This window comes from Rattus norvegicus, chromosome 18, assembly GCF_036323735.1.
Source record: "Rattus norvegicus strain BN/NHsdMcwi chromosome 18, GRCr8, whole genome shotgun sequence".
NCBI classification, from domain to species: Eukaryota; Metazoa; Chordata; class Mammalia; order Rodentia; family Muridae; genus Rattus; species Rattus norvegicus.
Genome location: NC_086036.1, coordinates 84,540,511 through 84,553,112, shown reverse-complemented (window position 1 = coordinate 84,553,112; position 12,602 = coordinate 84,540,511). Strand labels below are relative to the sequence as shown.

At 36.6% G+C, this 12,602-nt stretch overlaps 1 protein-coding gene across 9 annotated transcripts in view; it reads right to left on the bottom strand.

The window, feature by feature from the left end:
* Nucleotides 1–12,602, bottom strand: part of Rttn (rotatin) — a 177,267-nt gene that overhangs the window by 119,967 nt on the left and 44,698 nt on the right. For 7 of the 9 annotated variants that reach the window (XM_039096615.2, XM_039096617.2, XM_039096616.2 and 4 more), the window contains 5 exons: nt 11,201–11,326; nt 10,631–10,747; nt 8,602–8,741; nt 5,832–6,003; nt 4,319–4,418 (listed from right to left, as the gene is read on the bottom strand). In XM_039096615.2, the coding sequence (XP_038952543.1) occupies nt 4,319–4,418; nt 5,832–6,003; nt 8,602–8,741; nt 10,631–10,747; nt 11,201–11,326 (655 nt within the window). Of the gene's footprint in view, nt 1–2,151; nt 2,284–4,318; nt 4,419–5,831; nt 6,004–8,601; nt 8,742–10,630; nt 10,748–11,200; nt 11,327–12,602 lie in introns of those variants that run through there. The other 2 variants (XM_063277155.1, XM_039096622.2) reach the window with 2 other exon arrangements.

The window sequence follows — 12,602 nt, the reverse complement described above, 5'->3', positions numbered from 1 at the left end:
CTAAAAAATAGGGTATACCTAGGCTGAAATTTTAAGACACAGTATTTTTATGAATCTGTACACTGTGAAAACATGTAAGCTACAAGTAAATCTGCATCTATTGATTCATTCCATGATGAAGAAAGCAGAGGGAGAAAGGGAAGTGGTAGGAAAGGGGAGGGGGAGAAGAATGGGTTTTGGGGAGGCAGGATGAGGTGTGCAGAGACCCAGAGGACCAAGAAAATGAGTGGAAATCTTCAGCTGCTGGCAATGGGGGGCTCCCAGGACTCCTAATTGACTAATGCGGGTGAGATTAGTCAAGATCCCTAACAGTAGGGACATAGAGCCGGAAAAGGCCACCTCTTGCAAACAGGCAGGACCCCCAGTGGAGGGATAGGACACCAGGCCACACACAGAACTTTAGACCCCAAATGTATCCTGTCTGAAAGAAATGCAGGGACAAAGATGGAGCAGAAACTGAAGGAATGGCCACCCATTAACTGGCCCAACTGAGACCCACCCCACAAGCAAGCACCAAGCCCTGACATTATTAATGATTCTGTTATGCTTGCAGACAGGAACCTAGTGTAACTATCCTCTCTGATGCTGTTTTAGCTGACTAAAACAGATGCAGATACCCACAGCCAAACACATTAGACAGAGGTCGGGAACTCTTATGAAAAAGTTGGGGGAAGGGTTGAAGGCCCTGAAGGGGATGGGAACCCTACAGGAAGACGAACAGAGTCAACTAACCTGTACCTCTGAGAGGTCTCAAAGACTGAGCCAACAACCAAAGAGCATACACAGGCTGGACTGAGGTCCCTGGCACACAAGCAGCAGAAGTGCAACTCAGTCTCCATGTGTGTCCCCCAACAACTGGAGCACAAGGGGGATGGGTTAATGAAGGGGAGAATGCTATCCCTAAAGCTGTAACCTGACTGAGGTATTCGTTCCCCAAAAAGGCCTCCTTGTCTGACAGTCAGTGAGAGAGGATACTCCTACCCTGGCAGAGACTTGATACGCCAAGGTGGGGGATACCTAGCAGGGCCCACCCTCTCAGAAGAGAAGGGGAGAGAGATGGGGGAAGGGTCTCTGTGAGAGGAAGGGCAGTGTTTGATGTAAATATATAAATGTATAAATAATTAAACATATTTTAAAAATTAAATTAAAAAATAAAACTATAAAAACTAATAAAAACTATTTTAGATACTAAGTAGAAACTAGAACTTTAAGAAGGCAAATGAATTATTTTAATTCCACATGGTAAATTTTTTCTCTATATTGTTTCATTTCTTCTCTTTCCCAAATAGTTTACCTCAAAATAGTTAGAAGTCTCCATAAACTGATATATAGATATGGGTTAAACATGAAGATGAGTCTATTAACAAATGATTTTTCCTTCTCAAGTTAATAATAGGAAATATAAAAAGAATTTTTTTTTGCTTTTCTTATTGAATATTTTATGTATTTACATCTCAAATGTTATCTTCTTTCCTGGTTCTTCCTCTCATCCCCCCTCTCCCTGATTCTATAAGGATGCAACTCTTCCTACCCACCCACTCCTACCTCACTACCCTAGCATCCCCCCGCAAGAAAGAAATATTTTTAAAGAAACTTTAATGTACTATATATTTCAGAAAAATAATTGTAAGAATATATTCAAATATTATAATATGCAGAAAAAATTTAAAATTGTGTACAGAGAAACACACACATACACACACACACACACACACACACACACACACACACACACACACAGATGTTACTAGAGCCAGAAATGCTAGATATGTTACAAGTATTGGCAAATAATTTACATGCAAATTTTCTCCTCTATTATCACTAATAAAATCATAGGAATCTTCATACTGTGATGTAAGTATCATTATAACTAGCTTATGGCTACTATTTAAAAAGTGAATTTCCAGTAACCACAGTATAGGATATTTTCAAACTCTACTTATGAAATTTTAGTAATATTGAAGTAATAATCTTTCAAAAAGGTCTTCAATTTTTAACCAAAATTCTCCATTCATTCATGTATCTAGAAGCAGGGCTACAGGCAGGCTGGGCTGGCCTTGAACTTATCCTGTAGCTAAGAATGACCTTGAACTCCTGGTCCTCAAGTCTCCAAGACCTAAGAACTGGGATAACAGATATATACCACCATACCTAGCTCCTTCTTTCCAGATTTTGAAGTACGGTCTCTTTATACCCAGGTTGGTCACAGAATCATTCTGCCTCGGCCTTCTGAGACTTGTGATTATGCGTGTCATGCCAAGCTTCCACATCTTTAGAGCCTATTTTCTGCAGTCTATATTACTGTTATTAAAACCACAGACAGAGCACTGAACAGGGTTACATGAAACACAGAGTAATGTCCTAGTTAGTACTACTACTGCTGTGATAAAATATCATGAACAAAAGCAAGTTGGAGAGGAAAGCTTTATTTGGCTACATTGCAGTTCATCACTGAGGGAAGCCAGGACAGGAATTCAAACAGGATAGAAACCTGGAGGAAAAAGCTGATGCAAAAGCTATTGAGGGGTACTGCTTTCTTGACTGTTCCTCATAGCTTACTCGGTCTGCTTTCTCATAGAATCCAGGACCATCAGCCAAGAGATGGCACTCCCTACAGTGGGCTGTGCCCTCACATATCAATCATTTATTAAGAAAATGTCCTACAACCAGATCACATGGAGGCATTTTCTCAATTGAGGTTCCTTCCACTCAGATAACTTTAGCTTGTGTCAAACTGACATAAAACTAGTCGACACATGCAATGTCTCTCCAAGATAACAATCTCTTGTCTTTTGGCTATGCAGATACTACAGCAGGCCAGTACTGAAGTCTTTGAGGAGCTTGCACACTGTTCTCCATAATGGCTACACTACCTTGATCCCTATCAGCAGCATAAAAGTTGGAGATTGAGCTCCTGTTTTGCCCAACCTTGCCAGTAGGTGTTTGTTTTTATTTTTTTCTCTTTTTAAAGGCAGACATTTTAACAAGAATATGGTTTTGATTTATAATGCTATAATAATTAGTGGTGGGAAACATGTTTTCCTATACCTGTGACCAACTACTTGTCTTCATTTATAAAGTGTCTACTTGGCTATTTAAACAATATTTTAGCTGAATTATGTCCCAATCAAGAAAATAAAAAATAAAATAAAAACAGAAATATGCTGATTATTCCTTTTCAAAATATCCTCTCATTCCAGGGTCCAATAATCTCAGGATAACTGTGGAATACTTACCATATGACTTTTCAGTATATAAATGAAATTAGCATTTTTTTTCAAAAACATTAAAGAACATATCAAAGATGAGAAAAATTAAACACTAACAAAGACTGGAAGCCTATACAATAGTAATAGTACAAACAAAGCAAACAGTATTTTTTCTAATTTATTTTTAAACCACACACACTCTTTTTAAACAATAGGTCATAATACAGACAATTACAATGCACTTTTTCCATTTCATGTTATGTGTATGGGTGTTTTGTCTGAATGTATATTTGTACACCAACTACATGTTGTATAACAACCAGTGCCCTGAGAACACAGGGCATTAGATCCCCTGGGTCTGGATTACAGATGGTTGTAAGCTCTGTATGGGTACTGGGAACTCTTAACCATTGTGCTCTTAACCACTATGTCACCTCTCTAGCTCACTGTGATTTATTTTCAGTCGTACTCAAAAGTACTTTTTGGTTGTTCTCTGGACAACATGTACAAATCAAAATTACCATATACTAATAAGTTGTAAAAATATATAAAACTTTACACTCATAATTTTATTAATATTTTATAATAGATTTGATAATTTGATAATGCCCCCAAATGGCATTCTATAGATCAAAGAATACCTCAGAAGATGGAAAGAACTCCCATGCTCATAGATTGGTAGGATTATCATAATGAAAATGGCCATCTTACCAAAAGCTCTCTACAGATTCAATGCAATCCTCATCAAAATTCCAACTCAATTCTTTACAGACAAGGAAGGAGCAATTCTCAACTTCGTATGGAAAAACACTGACAACATCCTTAACAAGCCAATTTTTTGTGAAGAACTGAGTAGTAAATATTACATGTAAAATCTATCACACATTCTTGAGACTTGATTATAATAATTCCAAACGTAAAAAAAGGCACTCTTATCTTCAAGGTTAAAGTAAGTCAGAGGCCACAGCTGGCCTGTGACAGCCACCCAATAACAAGACGACTACGCAGCAATCTCAAACCCTAGGTCAGCAACAACCACTGTCGGAAAACAAACAAAACAAAACAAAACAAAACAAAACAAAACAAAACAAAACAAAAGTCCTCATTACCTTGCATTATCACAGCTAGTTGTTCTGCTGCTGACTTTCTTAAAACAAGATCAACATCATCTGAGGTGAAGATTTCATACACCTTTTTAACAGTCTCCAACTGGAAATCAAAAAAGACATTTTTACCTGTTTCCAATTCCAATAAAATTTTATAGTTCATGACATAAAAACCAAAGCTTGCAGTCAACTTACTTATATAAACATTTATATGTTTTGCCACAGTGATGTGTTACTTAATAGGGAAATTTAAAAAGAAGCAACTACAATGTTCAAATAAGCTTCTCTTCTAAATGAACATTATTGCTAAAGGACATAGGTCATTAATCTATTAGCACTTGAGAATATAATAAAAACTTCCAGGTTTCCTAGCGGTTATGTGTTATACCACACAAACCTGAAACAAACAACTCAGACGCACGACTCAGAAAGATTTTCTCTCAATCCTGTAAACCACCAGCACCCATAGCCCTCTTCTTTAACTATCTCTGCCCTGGACACAAGTCTAGTAGTTTTAACAGGCAGAGACTGGCTTACTTCAAAGACAGAGTCTGAAACAGCAAAGGCAGCAATATAAACAGAACAAAAAGCAACATTATTTTTTTCTTGCACCCTCTGCTAAATTCTATTCAGTGATGGTTAATAACGGCTGTCAACTTGACACAACTAGGAATAGGAAACTTCATTTGAGGAATTTCTTCCAACAGATTAGTCTATAGGGAAGTCTATGGAGCATTTTATTAATTGCTGATTGATGCTTGAGGACCCAGGCCACTGTAAATGGTACATCTCTAGGAAGGTGGGTCTGAACTGTAGAAGAAAAATATCTGAACCTGACCCTAGGAGCTAACTAGTAACCAATGTTTATCCATGATTTCTGCTTTAAGTTCCCGACTTGGCTTCCAGATGATGTACTAATCTGTAAGATTAAATAAGCCCTTTCCTCTCTAACACAAACATACACAGACAAATCTTATATATTTTAAGAAATTAACTGAAAAAATAAAAAACAGGGCTGGAGAAATAATTCAGAGATTAAGAGCATATGCTACTCTTCCAAAGGACTGGAGTTCGAACTCCAGCATCCATAGCAAGTAGCCATCTATAAATCCAGCTCCAAGAAATCCAGCGCCCTCTTCTGCCTTCAACTGGGCATTGTAGCCATAAGCATACATACATAAGGGGTTTTTTAATTAGAAAGATAAATTAAAATTCATCACAAAACCTCTCACTGTATTCAATTGTAGTGCATTTCAGACACTCCATGAATAACTTGTATTTCCAACACACACACTCAGTTAAAGGTATAATACCTGGAAGACAACAGGTACTCAGGTGATACCTGCCCAGTAAACAAACACATCCAGAAGTCAGATCAATACAGACTGCATGAAATAGCCCCAAATTAACCATCTCCCTTCATATGCACATACATCCTAAAAAACATCACAGGAAATACATCTTATATAAATGTGTCAAATTACCACATAGTAATAAACTCAAGTGTTGAAATTACCTTAATAACTAGTTCTCTTCTGTCATCCAACTTAAGATCAATAGGTTTTTTCACAATAAACAGATTAGTAACTCTGGAAAGAACTCTAGCATCTACGAATGGGCGCTTTGTATCAGCTCCTTCTTCACCGGTAAGATGAAATGCTAAAAGTTTTAATGCTAGTGAGCGAACCCTAAAAACAGAAGGTATTTAAGTCAAAATTTTATAATTTTATAAAAAGGCTTAGAATAATATACATAATTATCATAATAAAGTATAACTACCCATATATATATATATATATTGCCATTACTAATATTTTCCTATTTCTACAAAAAATTCATATATAGCTATTTTCATAAGGAGTCAACATTATTTTATAAAATACCATCAGAAACTCAGAATACAATTAGGTAGACTCACTGAGACTGAAGAAAACAGGAGGTTAATCTCCATGTCAGATCTGTGGTCCCTACTGCCCATGAATGTAACAGGAGGATCACTTAAACACAGGAGGTTGAGAGTAGTCCTGGCATCACAATGATAAAGCCAGTCTAAAAATAAACCTACAAGATGTGGTGGTTTGAAGACCGGTACTCATAGGCTCATATATTTGAATGCATGGTCTACACTTGGTGGAAACATCTGAGGATTTTTGAAGTTGGACTAAATGCATTTTTATATGGCACAAAGCATGCAGGGACCAGCAAGTAGAATGTGGCAGTTTAAATGAGAATGGCCCCCATAGACTAATGAATACTTGGTCTGTTACAGGTAGAACTATTTGGGAAAGATTAGGAGGTGTGGTCTTAGTAGAGGAGTCGTGTCACTGGGAGTGACATATTCCCCTCACCCTACCCAGTCTCATAGCTGTGGATCACAAAGACGTTCCCATCTGCTTCTTTGGGACCACAACTGCCTGTCTACTGCCAGATTCAAGGCCAAAATCATCATGTCTCTAACCTCTACTGGGAATCATGAATCCCAATAAATTGCCTCAGTCATGGTGTCTTGTCACCTGATAGAAAAGTAACTAAGGGATAAAAAGGAAGAAGGAAATAAAGCAAGGGCATACATTCAATTTACCTAATGCTGTTTCTTGTTCCTTTCTTCTAAGGCTTCTATGCAGAAGCTGGGATTTAGGGAGAGTTTCAAAACACCACAATAAGACCAGAGATGAGAAGAATAAACCATGTTTATTGTGTCTTCCTTTCTAGTATATAAACTTAACATGTTCTTAGGTTTGGTATTGGCCTCCAGAATCCAATTATCCTAATATTTACCTACTTTTTCAACTATCCTGATATATAATCTGTAATGATAGAAAATTAGTCAGTAGACAGAGTTCCCAACTTCACTGAGTTTATAAGTGGGATAATATGAAACTAATCCAATGAAGAAAATGACTAAGTTAAATATGCTAAGTTCTTTACTCATACTCTAATAGAGTTCAGACCTTGTTCATGGATCCTGTTGAGTCTGCTTACTAGAGGTCTTGGACCCTGTGATGTTTCCTAATCTTCACTGTCAACTTACCTAGATTCAGAATCACCACAGAAACAACTCTGGCATGTTTATGTAGGTATGCCCAAAAAAAGTGGGAAGGCCCACAACCTAACTGTGAACGGTACCATCCCATGAACTATGGACATGGATTGGATAAAAAGAAATTGAGCTAAGCACCAGCATTCCTCTTTCTGTTTGCTGAACACTTATGTGGTCAGCTGCTCCAAGTTCCCAATGCCTTACATACGTCCCCCACTATAAAAGACTGAAACTGTAACCTTAAGATATGAAGCAAAACAAGTTGCTTTTGTTAGGTATTCTGTCAGAGCATGAACAAAAACAATGAAAAACTAATACAATCTACCTAAGAGAATAACAAATATATTTGTATGTTCCTCATCAAATGCAGGTGCTGGTTAAGGGAAAAAGAAGAGTACAGTACTAAAACAATAAATACTAGTGTTTTCCAGGGACCATGGCACACTCACAGAAGCCAGTCCCAAAGGAGAACTCCGTTTGTTCACTTTCACAACTGCCTTTAACTGAAGCTCTGAGGGAATCCAGTACCTCTGGACTCCATAGGCACCAACAAACAGATATGTACATGTATATACCCATCATTAAAAAATAATAAAGAGAAATTTTTTTTAAAGATTGCTCTGGCTACAGAAATGGCTCAACAGGTAAGAGCACTTGCTGTTCTTATAGAAGACTAGGGTTCACTTGCTAGACTCCACATGGTGACTCACAACCATCCTAACTCCAGTACCAAGGGATCTGACAAACAAACACCAGGCACAGATGTGGTACATAGAAAATATGTGCAGGCAAAGCACCCATACATATAAAATAAAATAAAAATATTTAAAAATTTTAAAATAGTTAAATTTTAAAATAGTATTCTTGAATACTCTTCATCACCACTTGACTTTAAAGTTCTTCCTCTTCTCAATGAAGGGAAATATATCCACCGTTAACTACAGAAGGGAACAGAGACGACTCATGTGTCACTGAATAAGAAAAAAAAAAGATGATAGCTACTAAGGAAAGGGCTCCTTTTAGCTTTCACAAGTAACAGCACAAACCAAAGAGAGATTAAAGCACTCAGGAAAGCAGCCAAGGACTTCGCACTGCTCACTGTTACACATGCATTGGTTCTCCAGGGTAATGACACGGAACCACCTTGATTCCGTTCTTTAGTTCTGTTTCAGATTCATATAATTACTACATTCTCCTAGGATGGCTCCATTAATCATTTTTATTCAAAAGGTTACATTGTACTCACGAAGGTTTTTTCACTAGCAAAAGTCGTAGCACAGACTTCAGCCGGGTAGTGCAGGGGAGAATGCCTTCTCCTGTCTCAGAACTCACTTTGCTTAGAAGGAGAATGCAGTTGCCTAAAGGGTCTTCTGTATCAGCATAGCCCTAAGAATTGTTTTTAAGAGAAATTACCATTCAGCTTTATTAATATTAAGTTTTCAATTTGAAAATAATAGTAATTATACAGGCATGTCATGCAGTTCATTAATCCTTTCATGTCAGTTGAAGAACAGAGCCTCTTTTGAAAATAGCCTACATGTGATTAGGAGCTGAAATAAAACTAAATTAAAAGTAAAATAAAATTTAAAAGTATATTTTAAGAAAAATGTGCTGAAATGTCTGTTTTCCAAGATCTGAGCAGTAGCATCTCCATACCTGAGACACTTGACAGATCTTTAGCCCTCTCCAAACAGAACAAAGCAGGAGTGCTATAGGAACTCCATGTGGAAAACTACACCAGTGAGCTTCAAGGACTAAAACCTATGTTTCCATTGGGAACATATAACCATTGTCCATAGGAAGCTGTAGTCAGTCTCCAGTGAAGTAAGCTATTTTTTTCTACATAATACAATGCAATGTAGACAATATAAAAGTGAGAATAAAGAATGTTTCTGAAGCTCATTCTTAGACATTCTAAAAGCTTAACTGTGAACTTGACACAACCTAGAGTCACCAGAGAAGAAAGCCTGAATCAAGGGACCACATAGACTACATTTGCCTGTGGGTATGTCTGTGGGGATTGTCTTGATTATTAACTGATGCAGGAGGGCCCAGTCCACTGTGGGTAGTACCAGTCCTACACAGCTGAGCATGAGCATGAGCCACACCACAACAGTCCCTACATGCCCTGTCTTCCCTTCATGATGTGCTGGGACCTGGAAGGGAAAGTCAAAAACCCTTCCCTCCCTTACGTTGCTTTTGGTCATGATGCTTGTTATAGCAACAATATAAAAGTGGAAAAAAAATGTGAACAGGAAAAATAAATAAAATCACTTTTCTTCATGGTACTAGACAAGAGGTTCCCCTACATTCTTATCCTTTCTTTCATGTGGCTTAGCTGCAGATTATTTCTTTCTTAGGCAAACCACCTGAACCCCAATGAGATTTTTCAGAACAGAGTATCTTATCACACATTAGCACACTTAAATAGGATCCTATTTAATAAATACAAAGAAATTACATTTTGAATGTGAACTTTTGACCATGGAAACAAAGTATTTTATATAGTAATTTGACAGTTGTTCAGTTTCTAAAGATAAAGATAGTTATGTATTTACAACCAAACAAACAAATAAACCTGGGACTTGCAATATGGTTCAGCTGTAATGAATAATTCTTACTGAAGTTCAGTTCCCAGCGCCCATATCAGGCAACTCATAACTATCACTCCAATTCCAAGTGATCTGGCACCTCTTTCTGGTCTCCATATGTACCCATACATATATATCATACACTCACACAAACACACATGTACACATAAATAAAATTAATTAAAATAAATAAGTGTGTGGGTCCTCACTCTCTACCTTTCCATCCAAAGGAGGTAGGAACCTAAACTTTCCTCATTCTTTCAATGCCAAAAGGGGCTGCTTAAGAAAGTCTTGTACCTACAAGCTCATTAATCAAAGTATTATTCTAATTAAATACATGCACAAATAGAATTCATGAGGCAAGCTAATTATGCAATGTCAGTTTTACAAAGACTGCTGGCTTTGCCTCAAAGCCTTTATAAAAGATGGAATTCTATTTTTCACAGTCAATACTTTCTGACCTCCCACCCAGGTATGTAAGTGTACATGGGCAAATTTGCTATCCTTGTTTAACCTTCTGCCAGGAACAAGACAGCCACACACTTCCTGCTCACTTATCACCGGTGCCTTCACAGCTCCATTTCATTTTTCTCACAATGTGACAGTTCTGCTGTTTGCATTCTTTTAAATCACTGACAACCAGCCAAAGATAAATGGTATCAGAAAAAATGAATTGTAGAGTACCTGTAGCACTGGAATGACAGGACAGAGAGACTCGATAAACTTGTTCCAGGTCAGAGCTGTCATCATAAATCGTCCTTGAAGCAGATACAGGAGAACAGCCTTGGCAGCAGCATTCACCTGCTCAACAGGAGACATGATATGAGATGTCCTACTAGGTCCTCTCACAGACCTATGTTTATAAAATCTGAAAAGGTGCAGAATCAACTCCTCTTTCTTAAAGTGTTCCTCTCTCCATATATCATCTATATTCTGATATTAGTGAGTTTGCCCCCTTACTAGTTTCTACTACTTCACCCTTATCAAAAAATCTGAAATAACAACTATTTTGTAGCTCCCTACATCTAAAAGATAATCATAAGTAAAATGTTCATCTGATTCTATGAGATCAAGTGCATTCTGTATTTTGATTCACCCATTTTCTTTAACATCTTTTTATATAAATAGTATCAAAACTGAACTAATACACCAAATATACATGTCCTTATAGCTTTTCATCAAGCTATTCAATTTTATTAGAGCATTTTGACTTGGTAGAGTAATCTTTTGCCCATTTTTTTAAACATATTATACCTCATTTTTGGATTCTTGAATACCAAATGCAGAGATTTCATAGAGAACTTTTGGATGAAGCAGAAAATGAATTCCACTACACAGTGAAGACACAGGTTTAGTGACATTATGGACACCTAAACACTCCTGCAAAATAATACAAATATTTGAAATTAGTGAAAGATTTTTCTAAGAGTCCTCTTTCTTCTGCTTATAATTTGTTTCCACTGTTAGTTTTTACATCATTAAAAACTTTTTTTAGCTAGTAAGATTTTTCTACCTAACTGTTCAAGTCTATATGGACTATATAATGATCAATGTGCAAAGTCTTCAGAAATTTAAAAAAAAAAAAAAGTAACATAACCTCCAGAAATCTAAAACTCTAAAACGTTAACCTAATGTGACTTGATTTGTGACTTGATTTACTGAGGCTTAAGAAAGAAAAACAAAATTCAAATTAAAAAAAGGAAGGAAGAAAGGAAGAGAGGGAGGGAGGGAGGGAGTAAAAAAACGAAGAAGGGAAGAAGGAAGGAAGGAAAGAAAGAGGAAGGAGAGAGAGAGGGAAGGGAGTGTGTGTGTGTGTATTGAAGAATATGTGATGAAACGTACAAAAGAAACATTAAATCCTTTCTCAATTATAAGAGAAAATGTTATCCTAGAACCTATTTAATGTGAGAGAGAAGAGAAGTGATCAGAAATATTAAGAGGATATAGACCCAATAGGTGGAGCACATGAAATAGTGGGTCACAAACCTAAGCTCAATTTCTTTCATACTGCAAGTTATTCTCTACTTAGAACTAGTAACAATTCACAGGTCAAAATATATACATATAATCTCACATACTTATATGCATATAAACTATCTTTTAACTACTAACTTAATGCAACAAAAAAAATGCTCTAAATTCTTGAGAGCTAAGGCTTCAGCCTTAATGTTACTGTCACTTCCTTAAAACACACACAATTCTCTGAGCTTTAATTTATTCCTCCAAAAATGTAATAATTCCTTCTACAAGCCTTCTATGCCCATCTCCTAAATACTACCCAAATTATAGCTTTAAAAATCATCTCAGGTGACCACAGTGCCACCTGAGCACCATGGATTAAAAATCCAAACACTCGGAATTAAAATTCTTGTTTAGGTAAAAAAGAGATTCAACCTAAAGAAATCATTAAGCAAAAGGAAGTAAATTTCAACTTATAACAGTAAAGATGAATTAACTAAGTAGATCCCATATCCTTCAGATAAACTAAACATTTGACAAAAACATGTATAGTATGAAAATATACTTTAGGCACACAAAACAAACAATAATACATTGTATTATAAAGACATGTGTATCGAGTAAACATATATTCTAAAACATGGATGGAAAGACACCCCAACAGCAAGATTGGCTGAGATGTCTGTCACTGTGGTAT